This window comes from Anser brachyrhynchus, assembly GCF_964034855.1.
Source record: "Anser brachyrhynchus genome assembly, chromosome: 9".
NCBI lineage: Eukaryota > Metazoa > Chordata > Aves > Anseriformes > Anatidae > Anser > Anser brachyrhynchus.
In genome coordinates this window covers 20,676,856-20,690,189 of record NC_137703.1, presented here as the reverse complement: position 1 = coordinate 20,690,189, position 13,334 = coordinate 20,676,856, and the positions used below count along the sequence as shown (strand labels likewise).

General features: G+C 40.5%; 1 protein-coding gene across 6 annotated transcripts in view; it reads right to left on the bottom strand.

The window, feature by feature from the left end:
- Nucleotides 1-7,281: 7,281 nt before the first annotated feature.
- PXYLP1 (2-phosphoxylose phosphatase 1) overlaps nt 7,282-13,334 on the bottom strand; it is a 63,577-nt gene continuing 57,524 nt past the window's right edge. For all 6 annotated transcript variants that reach the window (XM_080605205.1, XM_080605206.1, XM_080605203.1 and 3 more), the window contains 2 exons: nt 12,217-12,356; nt 7,282-9,620 (listed from right to left, as the gene is read on the bottom strand). In XM_080605205.1, coding sequence (XP_080461331.1) covers nt 8,689-9,620; nt 12,217-12,356 — 1,072 coding nt within the window. In that variant the 3' untranslated portion in view covers nt 7,282-8,688. The remainder of the gene's footprint in view (nt 9,621-12,216; nt 12,357-13,334) is intronic.

Below are 13,334 nucleotides of genomic sequence, written 5' to 3'. Positions count from 1 at the left end.
TTCTAAAAAATGTAGATACGAGAGAAATCTTCAAAGATTACACCAGTTATTTTGATTTCCTCTTTTAACACCACTTCATATTGATAACACATTTAAATGTGCTCAAGAGCTTGAGGAGTGAAGAGAAATTTTGACTGTTTCCATGGTAAACTGAAAGCTTAAGAGAATTAGGATAAAGTTATGGCTATGTTTCATCCTACCTATATTCATCATCTAAAAGCACAGAGGAGTGGGAAAACCTGACCTGGATTCTGTACTGATGAAACAGAATGTAATTTTAAAAACATACTAAAGCAACAGTACATCTCCCATTCCAGAGCAGTAAGAAAATGATTCATATTGCACTTAGAGCTGAAAGTATTCACAACAAACCATTTATTAACGAAGCCCACCACCGCATTTGTGGATGGAAACATCCACAAATTGACCACAAACAAACTTCTTTTTTAAATTTCAAGTGTAACATCCAGAAGTATTCAAATGGCTTTCGTGACATATTTCATTTCTGAGCTTTCATACAAAGTGTTCCCTGCACCTGCTGTTTCCAGTTCCCATATTTGACATTTCGTATCTCTCGTTTCATTCACATGCTAATGATAATATTTCTGTTTCCAAAGTCCTCCACACAGCTACCAAAGTACCTTCATGATTGCCAAAGTCAGATGAAATATATATCCATATTTATAAGGAAACGTAAATTTTTACAGAAGCTGATGACATTCTGTCACAGTGTGCCAGTGCTGGTTTATGCTCTCTACAGATACATAAGAAAAACTCTCAGCTGATCAAAAATCAGTGGGGGTGCAACATCAACACAGGACATGAACTCAACTTGCACCCAGATTTTTTCGAGGAAGAAAAAATTAGATTGGATTGGCAGTCAAGTTGCAAAGAGGAAATATCTTCTGGGGAGGTATCTCTTCTCTGGGATAAGAGATCCTCTCTCTCCAGGAAAAAAAAAAATCATACTTTTTACCACAAATTATAGGTGCTTAGCTGCTAAGGTTTTGCTTATGCTCAGTGAGCAAACAAACACACAAACTCCCTTTGTGAATCCTCAATTTTGTTACTTTCACAACTTAAATACTGTTAACTTTGTCATGTGCTCAATTAAGACATTCTTTTACTATGCATTTCACACATGAAAATTAAAACCTGTTTGATTGTAGCTTTTTTTTTTTTTTTTTTGCCAATTATGCTTTTTGACAAGACTGAGTCAGTCTCTGCAGGGATACAGTGATGCTGCAAGCCCTGGCAGAGGGGTGGGCAGGTCTGGACCCCCTCAGCCTGCCATCACCTGGCGGCCCATTGGGGTCTTGCAGTCCAGCCCAAGGCCAGCTCCTCCTTCACTCTCTCAAATTTTGGCAGCTCCCCACGTGCCCTGTGGCTCCTCCGTTCGGGTGACTGTCACCCCAAGGCACTGGGAACCAGCCACCCCCCGGCTGTTGGAAATGGCGCCGCGGGGTGGGGCTCACGCCAGCAGCCTTCAGTCCCCAGAGGCCCCTCACAGCGCAGGCCCCATGCTGCCCCTGGGAAAAAGTGCAGGCCCAACAGCCAAAAGTTTTACAAAAATTAAGGGTGACAAGCAGTCAGTCCTTCATGGAGAGGAGAGTTTCAATCCTATCCCATGGTTTCACAGAAACAGCAGGACACATAGGTACTGCAACAATTAACTCCCGTTCCCTGCCGGTCAGAACTCCCGAGCACTGTCAGAAGTACCACAGAGGCACAATAAGCCCTTGCAATTAATGAGGCCTGTCTGTCTGTGTGTATTTAAGCTAGCTGCCTTCCTCCTTACAACAACCACTTCAGCGTGAACGACTGGCTGGTTCCATTCCCTTATCAAATGCAAAATATTTTTATCGCTCTTCTGCAAGCTGATGCATTTTAATGTTATTCCTTACCAAAAACCCAATTACCACATGGCAGACGGAAGGAGAAGTTAATAATTAACAGGTAAAACTTTCCATAAACCTACTTAACTGTGGGTTCGCGTCTGAAGTGTTGGGAACACAACTGAGAGCACAGTAATTGCTGACAAGTGTCATCTCACACCAGCTCTATTACTGTGTAATAGCCATCATTTAAATACCTACAAAAGAGGTTTCAGCAAAAAGATACCTCTCTGGTGCTTGGAATTGGAATAAGAACACACTCAAGACATTATTGGGGCCCACTTGACAGCCAGTAATGTCAGCGGACATTAATTATCCTTCTGATGCCTGAATTATGCTTGTAGGAATGTAGCAGAAAAGGTACACTGAGGCCTGTAATTACTAAGGGGTTTTGTTTTCTTTTTAAAAATTGAGGAGACATTGAATTGGTCAAAAGCCTGTTATAACTAGCATTGTCAAAGGAGAATATTAAATATGTGACCAGTTCAAAATGGAGAGTGAAGTTAGAAACCAGCGGACTGATATTAGTTCGTCAGAAACTAGGCCTGGCTGCCTCTCTGTTGCTCACCACTTTTGAGGCAGACAGACTTTCTCAGGAAGGAACAATTTTATCGCTATTACTGCCATCCCTCCCCTTTTCTAAATCTGCAGAATCCATTTTTAGAACACTCTGATTCCAAAATTTGAAGGTTTGGACTTGCCAGATCCAGTAGTCCTAGAGAAGCGAGACAGCACGCACTCCGTTTGTCCAGTTGCCGGCCCTGGGCCCTTTAACGTTCCAGTCACCTCACACCCACGTGTACTTGTGCCCACACACAGAACTCGGCTCTCGTCAGGTGATGACACCTCAGGCACGCAGGCTCCTACGACTTCTGGTCCTCAAACCAGTTGCCTGGACTGCGTAGGCCTCGCATGCACACAGAGTAGAGTCCCCTCATCAAGAAAAAAATGGTTAGAATTGGAGCTTAATATGATGACAGGACATACTGCAGTGATCAGGCACGGGGCACAACCAAACAAGCATACTGACCAGCAAACTCTTTTCAGGCAACTAACCCTTTTTGTTCCTTTATTCCCTCCTCTATTTTCTCTTGCTTATTCCTCCTCAAATAACCTTGATTCCTCCTTTTCAATAGCTTTTGTTCCTGCCCTATACATCCCACAACAAGCCTTGTACAATCCAAAGATGCTCTTCCCCTGCATCCCTGTACCCCAGGTAGGCAGTGACAACCCTCAGGTGAGGTGCTCCGCAGAGCCTTGTCTGTTGACTTCATGGTTTCACATCTGGACAGTGGGGCTAATCCCTCTGCTGTGCCCAGCGTGGGAGTAATCAGTAAACAGTGTGGTGTTCCATGAGTTGGGGTTCCTCACTTGTTGTTCTGTACTCCTGTGTGTTCACAGAGATGAGCCCTTTATCACATCACCTAATAAATATCTTGACTGCAGTGAAAAGGGGATTGGATCAAGAGGATCGGATCAATAGGATCTTAGCTCAAGATTTAGATGAACATCTGGAATCTGTAACTTGAAATCCACCTGTTGTCTCCTCCATTCCCTTTCCTCTCTCTATTCATTGAAAGGCTTTGCTTCTTTGGCAATGTTGATGTAAACACTGAGGATCAGTAAAAGCAATATTTAAGCTGGCCTTGTACTGAGATGAGGTTTTGGTATGCTTAAAACAGCCTCCTGCTGTACCTGCTCCAGGGTAGATTCATGTGAGTATAACAAGAGAGACTATTTTCTATTTCTGCTATTTCTACTTTTATCATGTTTGTCCTGTTGTGGAAGGGCCTTCAGCAGCAACAGCTTCAGCCCTTAAACTCCCCTCCACCCCCACATTCCCCAATAACCATTTTCAATGACATCTTAAAAGACTGACACAAAGATTTATTTTTGTCCCCCCCCCCCCTCTAAAATAACAACTATTCTGAGAATGAAATCTGGACTGTCTTAGATTTCAAATGACATCACTTTTACTTTTTTTTTTTTTAGTAGAAGTATATGAAGAGCTTTTGACAATGATTTCCCCCCACACACCTCCCCCCCCCCAGGGCATCCCAAATGAATAGCTTAAACATAGAGCTAAATCACTTTTGAAAATGGCTGTCCAGGACTTTTGGAAACAACAGGCCTAATGGTATTTGTGTTCAGTTTGAAGGAACAATATCCCAAGCAGTCCTCTTAGTTCCTGTGCTGTGAATGAAGCCCTGGGTGAACAAAAAGCCCTTGCAAGAGAGAAACGGGATTCTTATGCTAGAAGTGGAGTTTACAGAAATTATCTAAGGTCAATGGTAAGAAGTGTGCCTCGATATACTGTACAACCTCTAATAAGAGCTAAGTAAGAGAGGCTAGCCAATTGTTTAAATGTCAGTTTTAATATATGTGGTTTTCAGTCAGTGTTATTAAGAACCTCAGAGGGGGGTGTTTCTTCAGAAGTCAACACGTGCCTGGAAATGGCTCAGCAGTGCAACCTGCACTGGTTACAGCCTAGCAGAAGGTTGAGAGAAGGATTTTCTCTCTTCTTTCCCCCTTCTCTTCTCTGCAGCAGTAGCTGCCTCTTCTGGCTTCAGAAGTCAGGCTGTGGGCCAGCACAGGACTAGCCTCACTGCGTAGACACAATGTGCTGGGCCTGATGCATGATACCCTATGGATGCCAATCTTTCTACTGTATTGTGACACTAGTCACAAATTTCTCAGAAATTGGAGGGGTTGGGGAGGAAGAAAGGATGGCTGTTCCCTAATTACCCAAGGGGAAAGTGAGGCTAAAGGGAAAGTAAGGAGCTGAAGCACACTGCCATCAATATATCTATGGGTGGTCTCTAACGAGGAATACACAAATACAAACTAATTGCAATGTGTCAAGGGAAAGATACCACCGATAGGTAAAGCATTCACATTCATCCTGCTCCATGGAATGGAATGCTAACTAAAAACATCTCATCAAAAGTACGAGCAATACTTATATTGCAGTGCTGGTGACAGTGGAATCAACAAGAGAAAGACAGAAAATCCCAGTAAGAAACACAGCGATCCATTGCTCACATGCACAGCAGACTGCATTTCAGTTGTATGATACCTTCAAGCTTACCACAGAGAGATAAAGGCCACGTCGTTTTGATTTGTCCTCATGCTTTAAAGATTATAATGTTAGTTGCGATGGTGAGAAGGAGAGGGGGAAATGGGGCATTGACTACATGCTAGCTTCTGTTAGAACAGTTAGACTACATGGAAGAAACAGTCAAAAAGTTCTGTCCCTCAGTATACTAAGTCATTAAACAGTTTTGTGCCTCAGTTTACCACCTTGGAAATTAAAAAAAAAGTACAATTTATTTACTTGAGATATATGTTCTGAATTGCTGTGTCTCATTACATATTTATGCCATAAATAAGATAAATAAATAAATAAGATGCCATAAATCCGCATTACTGTTAGGTCATAAAAGATCAGAGAGAATCTAGCTGGCTCTTTCTTTCTCTTTCTTTCAATTGTTTTAAACTGAAGTTCTCTGCAGGAAGAGTCCAAATACTGTCAAGACCAGTTGTGCTTCCAAGGCAGTAGTGGAACTGATATTGACTGTGCAGTTCAAAGCCTGTCATATCTCAACTACTTGAAAAATGACACAGCACACACACGTGGCATGGCTCCTTTCATGTGGAAAAGGGAAAGAAATCAAACCACAAGGCAAGCAAACCACCAGAGACCAAAACAGCAAACTGTCAGGGAAACATTCTGCTTTATAATCCCATACACTATCAGCTTTATTAACTTCAAAACTCACTCTGCTGAAAAGAGTAGGACTGAATGGAACACACAGGGCAGCAAAGCTGTACTGACCTGAAGAATACACTTAGGTTCAGCAACATGACCTACTTAAAATAGCTGTCACAGTTATCGTTATTATCCCCACTTCACCCCACAAGGTTTTGAGCATCTTCTATAAATAACTGCCCACTTAAAGAGTGGAAAAATGAGGCCTCTTTTTCAGTCTGCAGTATGAAAGCCATCTGCAGCTTACCTGTTGTTAACTCTACTTTTGCCCTGAAATTGCAACACTGTGGAAATGCATGTTTTTTTTCCTTGGTTAATTCACATGAAACCATTTTTGCGTAACAAAAACTCCACGAGAGGGCACCCTGTCTCTTTCTTTCATCAAATCTCTCCAACAGCATTTTCAGAGAGCTTTCTTTCTGTGTTACTTTGCACCCAAATATTCTGCATTTAGATGCCTTCTCAGACTCTCCTAAATAAAAATACAAAATATGACAGCTCAAAGCAAGTAATTTGGCATTCCCAACGTTCAATGGATATTTAAAACTGAAGCTTTCATAACTACCAGAACTGAAACAGAAGGCAAAATACAGGACTGCATATCAGCACTGCACTGAAAAATTCCACCTCCTTAAACACAGCAGAAGTTTGCACGTAACAAAGAAGCAAAGCTGAGAAAGACAAAAATGAGAAATGAAATACCAGTTCCCATTATCCTCCAAGGATAAAGAGAACTCTGGCTAGAGCATGGCAATCAGTGCATTTTTGCTGTTCTGCAGAAAAGTTCAGTATGGGGAACAGCTGCAGTATCCATCAATATCCAGCATCTCAGGGCTTCTTTGAGCTCAACAAGTAAGAAATCCATCCAAACTCAGGTACACTCCAGCTTACGGCTGCATCTCAAAATCCCTATAACAGACAAAGAGAATCTTTCTGCACAGGGAAATGAAAATAAAGCACTTCTATGGTCCATCTTCAGACGATGAAAAGTGATGCTACTCCTACCTCAGGTACCAAGGTACCAAAACTGGCATTTGCAGAAGCTGTTAAGGATTCAAAACTGCTAAAGAACAGATGTGAAACACCAATAGCATGCATAGCATGCCTGTGGTAACATTTTCTGCACTTCAGCATCATTCCTGTAAATGGTCACCAAAGAGCATCAGAGTTCCAACAGGTAACACACTGAAGAGCTAGAGCTGCCTTTTGCAGACAGCTCAAAAATTCTTTGGAGCATTTGGCGTTTATTTTAGACAAATGGTCTAGTTCACAATTTATACAAAAGTGAGCTCAACTTTAGTATTTTCTCTTCCTGTTTGCCATCCAGCACACAATCACATATGATTATTAACAGTCAGTCCCATAGACAAAAAGAAAACCTTTTCAGAAGTTACACATTTTAATGAGATAAAGCAGACTCAAATTTGCTATTGTGATTTCTAATTTGATATTGATGAAGTATTTACCTGCTTCTCCTCAGACTGGGAACCGGAACATATGAAGTGCTACAGTGAGCCAATGCAGAAGTTATTGGCACAACAAGCGGCTTAACAAAATACACTTAAGCTTGTTATTCCTAACAGCTGAGGAAGTCAGAATAAATGGATCACACAAGTATACAAAGAGTCCCCAAATTTTTATTTAAAGAAACATGTTCAAATACAGCATTGAAAACAGAGTGGAATACCAACAGTTAGAGAACCTATGCTTAATTACACTTCCTTTGATAAACTAGCACCACTGAATCACAAGTCACAGACTAAATTATTTCTAGATGTGTAAAAAACCTCCAGAATTATAAAATTTCTATAGCCTCTATTAAAAAATGGTTCTCAATTTACTACTCCTAAAGAGATGAAATTGGTTTGAATACAAGTTTTCATACATACTCATTGCTCAAATTACCCATAAAAGACAGTTTATACTTAAGTCTGCACATCCTGATCAAGGGAAAAAAACATCTAAAAGTCAGCTTTTCACAGCTCTTTACAAACTGAAGTAGTAAGAAAGATCTACTGTGTTATAAATACACACAGTGCAATATGTACAAGTCTGATCGTACAAAATAAGAGCTTCCTAGTCCATAAAAATACTAAGTCAACTACAAAATTCTTAGTGTTTAGCCAAGCTGTCTCAAGCAGCCACTATATCAAATTCCTAAAACTGTTTTGTTTATAGCACAGCAGCTTGAGCATGTTCACAATGGGAAAGAGCCCAACACTTCCCTGTAAGACTGATTTATAATGCTAATTTCCCACTCAGATTTAGCAGTAATGTTAGTGTTTGCTATCTACTTCAATGTCACAAGACCGTTACATATTTCTAGATTGTGTTTGAACTATTCAAAGTGCTGAAAGTGCAATCAAAGAATAGAGTTTTGCACACATTTTCCAGTACACCCTTCTCTGATACAGGTAACAAAAGTCTAGTATTTGTAGGTCTGTGAGGTCAAAAAGGCACACACTTATTTGTACATGCTCAAGTATGTAAGCACAGGTAAAGGTAAACAGTTTACTTTAAAGACCTGTCCCTAAATATTAAAATGCTTCTATTTGAGTAGGGAGCTTTAAGAATATCTTACGAGGGGTTTAACACAGATGCCTGGAATTTTATAAATATCTTGATACAGCTGCTTAAAATGATTGAAAGTTGATGGTAAAAAAAAATGATTGTTCTTGTTTTTAAATTCATGGTATCCAAGTATTGCTCTGGAGTATAGAGAAAATCAGTCTATGCTCTGTCAGTCTATCAGAGAAAGTCCAAGGCTACAGTAACTCATGAGGTTTATCAGTTCATGACAGTTAACACAGCATATGTGAGCATACACAGACGTAACACTCCCTCAATGTTTGTTCTTCTACTGAAGACCATCTACAGTTTGAATGAAAATAAAACTATTTGAAGGAGGTTTCAAGCAATATCCTTTTGTACTTACAGGTACAAGAAACAACAAGACTGAACTGTGCCTCGACCAAAATACAGACTTTCATTGAAACAGAAGTTAAATATTTTCACTTTCCTTCCCTACAGTGGTCTTCTACGACATGCATCATAATAACTAGTGCTGTTAAAAACTAAAAACATATCCCTCTTGACAAAGCTAACAAATTTTTCTAGTGGGCACATTGGCTTGCTGGAACGTTTATAATAATCCTTGCAAAATGAGGTCTGGAATGTGACATCAGCACCATTGTACAGGATGCGGATAAAGTGTTCTTTGGGTCTCTTCCCATCCTGCCACAGCTCAAAAACTAATCTGGCAGCGAATCGTGGAAATCTGGCCTCTGTAATGCCCAAGGCACTAAGAACAGGTGACAAGGTGACATCATGTGCAGAGTAAAGGACAAATACTTCTTCTTTCTTGCCTTCTGCAATACGCTGCAGCCGATTAACAGTCTGGTTGAGGAGAGGATGAGTGGCCAATAGTGCATACAGGAAATAAAGTTTCTTTTCCTGTCTTTCTCTCTCATCCTCCAACTGATGTCTTTTGATTACTTTGAAGTGTTCCATACCAATGCAGCCAGTTTTGGTACAGGGAAAACTGACATTGTGGCAAAAATAGCACAAGAGAGAATCTATTGGGTTAGAAGCTCTCAGCTGCCTCGTGGGAATGCCAACTATCTTTGCCATATCCACATATATCTTCTCCAAATCATTGTTCTTCACCCGTAAACTGTACTGTCTGCGCTGTTCCTCTTCTAGGTAGTGGTTTCGCATAGGACAGTCACAGCTTCCAGAACAAAAAATGGTGCTCCACTGATGCCTCATGTAAATTTTCTTCCAGTCAAAATCTGGCAAAAAACTGTAGAGCAGCGCCAGCGCACTCTGCAGGGTTCGACTCTTTCCTGTTGTCTCCAAGTAGAGCTGTTTTGCTGTCCAGTCACTCAGAAGCAGTTTATGTTTGTTTATATAAATTTCTCGTAATAGTTGTCCATTTCGCAAGTGCTGTACAACACCTGAAAGAGAATTTTCATATTTACTATTTATTTTAAATAAGTTAAAACACAATTAGATTCTTCTTAGTTTTAGAGGAAATAAAATACAGCTATTGTCCTACTGTTAAATGCACAGTTAGTTAAAAAGTTAGGAACTGGACTTCACCTGTGCTTGACTACTATGAAAACCACAGGAAATGAAATACTTGCTATTCTTTCAGTATCTCTTGGATTCTAGGAGCTAAACTGACATGCAGATAGAAAAAGCTAGTTCCATAAAATTAGTTTAAAACCTTAGCAGTTTAATATTTGCTCTTTGGACTAGAAACACAGGACTAAATGCGTGTAACATGACTATAAAAATAGGACGGTTATGACAGTAGATCCAGACTGCACCTGAGTCAGCTTTCCAGACAGGCACTGAATGCTGTGCTCCCTGCACATTTATGTCAGGCAGTGGAAGTACCAGCAGGCAGGAAATGAATACACAGAATGTAAACCAGCGTACAAACTTATAAAACAGTATGGTGAGGTGTGGCAATGGCATCAGACTTCCCCATCTTCCTTCAGGAAGTACGCAAATTGCTTGGTAGTTCTTATATTAATGCTTTGGCTTTACCCAGCTGGAATGGAGGAGGGCATATATCCTTCTCCCACACCAAAACCCTTACTCCAGAATCCACCTTGCTTGTATTATCCTCTCACAGCAGCCAACAAACACATATGAGCCCTTTACGCACCAGGACATTTGTATAACTTGCTGCAGGCAATAGGAGTCCCAAATACTACCTCAGTCACAAGCTGTGTGCAGTGATGAACCCAGTTTCACCTGCAACCTGCTGTGTCAGTAGGAGTTCCTTAGTAATCTGACAAGCTGCCTCCTGAGGTCACTTTGCAAGACTTGACACTGATGCCTAACAAGTATTTCTTTATTTCTTCTGGTGGGGCAAGAGAACATGAGGATTTGACAGGCAATTTTGGACTCAAAAATATAGGGGAATCTCTGAAAAACAATTAGCAAGAGGGAAATGGCAGTAACCCCCAAAATCTTCAACACTGATTTCATTCTGTCTGGTCAGTCTCTAAATCTATTGACTTCCCAGATCCATTGCAATATGCTCCTTCAGTCATTGGTACTTAGGAAAAAAGAATAACAGTTAAAAGCAAGGTGTGGGATCAAACGGAACAGACCAATGTTAAAACTGAAAAGATGCGGGATAAAAGTACCATTAATGCAAAGTTTCCAAATAAATAAAGGAAAAGAAGAGAAAAAAATCAACATATGATTAACCCTTTTCACAATCACATTTCCGTCCAGTTGTGTAAGAGTTTTATTTCTTCACGTTTGTGGGCAAGCACTTGTTATTTCTGAAGCACTGATATGAACACATGCAGAAAAAGAACAGCAGCAACCAAATACACTGACTTTGACTTCTATCAGTTTAGCTGGTTATTCTGGGTAGAAAATACGAACAACTCTGAGCTGTGTAACCTCTGAAAATCCATTTCTTACAAAGTTATTTCTATACCTCTCTCCTTCTTACCTTTTGTTCCCCTCATATTTTCTATCACCTGCTGACAGCAGTCCCAGATCCTTCCCAAATGCCCCTTTTATCACAGCCCTGATCCAGCACTGCTTCCAGTTTGCCGCTCCAGTCCCAGCCCCCTTGTCCCTGTCACTACTCCCAACAGCCCAGCACCACAATACCCCAAGCTCTCCACGTGCTTCCTTCTACGCACTCCTCTCCCTGACTGCAGCACTTCCAGCAACCTCCCATCTCCCTGCTCTCTCGGTGTGGATAGACTGCATGAAGTATACATTCACTAGCAGAGGTCAGCAGCCTCCCTCTCAGCAGTACCAAGGAAGTCTCAAAGCTTTAAGTGCTGGCATTTCTACCCTTTCTCCCAGTAACTAAGCTCAACAGGAATGACAGATATATGTGGAAAACTCCATTTTCCTGTGGTAAAAATATACATAAAGAGGCCAGAAACCAGCAGCCCAACAAATATCAGCCCAGCTTCCTTAATGCTCTTGAAACTTTGTTTAAAGCTAAGGAGGGAAAAAAAAAAAAGCAAAAAGCACCAGATGTTTAAAATAGTTATTCTCCTTCCCTAATACAAACATCAAATTTCTCTGTTACATCTGAATCTCTTGCAGTGGACACAGTTACATCACAAGGGAAAACTGGCAACCAAATTTTCCAGGGCCCTTCTGGCTCACTAACTAATCAGCAGGAGATAAACAGGTCTTCCTCAGGAGGGATCGAGCAATGTCATTTTTCACAAGGGTGACAAAGCAATTTTGTGGTGGGGGGCAACATCAATGGAAGTTGCTCTAACTTGTTAAAAATAAAGTTAGAAGAGATGTCAAGGGTGATCAATCTGTAACAGAACGCAGGCAGGCTACATGACAATGCCCAGTTTCTAGAGCTGCCACTACTTTTGTGGTAGAGTTTAATACTTCATTCATACCCCGGAAAAACCTAGGTTATGACCAGTATTAGGAGCTTCCCACAGAAAAGCATTTATCTCAATATAAAGAAAAATAAGAGATACTGTTTCAAGCAGACTGTATTAAAAGAGCAGAGGGAAATGTAAAGCTGCTGTGGAAACTTACCCGTCTGCGTAAGCTCTCCCATCTCGCAAAAGGAATGGCTAGGGTAACGAGGCAGGCTGCTGAGGGTACCATCCATTTGGGCTGCAGACCCTTTGGACATGTGTTTGATGAAAGCTTCCAGCTGAGGATGAGAGGGTTTCCTGAAGAGGTAAACCGAAATGTGAAAACTTCCAAAAGCATATGGAAAAACAGCTCGAAGAGTTAAATATTCCAAGAATGTCAGCTCAGAAATTTCATGGTGAGATGTTATTTCCCACTGAGACAACATCTGCTCTTACTCAAGACTTTTGCAAGCATGCAGAAGAAATCTAACCACTTCATACCAAAGAGCTACAGGGAGACACATGTCTTGGCATGTTAAAATTACGATACCTTTCAGAAAATAATTTCCTTTTTTTTTTTTTTTAATGAAGTAATACTTTTGTGATTTTTTTAAATTTAAATCCTTGGGGAAAAAAAAAAAGAACAAACATCTCTCCAGTTTCTGAAGTCCTACTGCACTTTAACAACACAGCCAAAAGCACTAACAATCTAAAGGGGTTCAACTAACCAGTACTGTAAGTAGATGATCTTGTGGGAATTCTCAAGTTTTGTAACATACAATGCTGACTGCAATCTCAGACTTCAAATTTTTCCAGGCTTCAAATCGAAAAGCATGTAGCCTCAATCACACGATACCTGCAAAGCAGTGTCCAGTGGTACCAACTGAAAACAGAGCCCACTGCTTTAGGTGTTGTACTATTATCCAAGAAGAAAGAGTCCAGCACTGCTGGACACCTTAAATAGATAAGATTAAATCAAACTATGTCCTAGGATAAGAAAAAAATATTTATGGCATACTTAAGAGCCTGCATGAATTAGCTATATGGTTGATAAAACATTATAGAAAATTAGAGATAAACAGAGATGAATCTGATGAAATAGCAATACAGAATTTTATTCAACCTTGTTGACTACATACTATTTCAGAAGCAGTAACTAAAATGGCCCACATGATCAAACCGCATTCTACAAATGTAACTCAAACTTCTGACTACAGACGTGAATACCATCTCATTAATGGCAACAGAACTTTTCAAATCAAAGTACGCTGCATGTCCCTGTGCAAACACTCCATG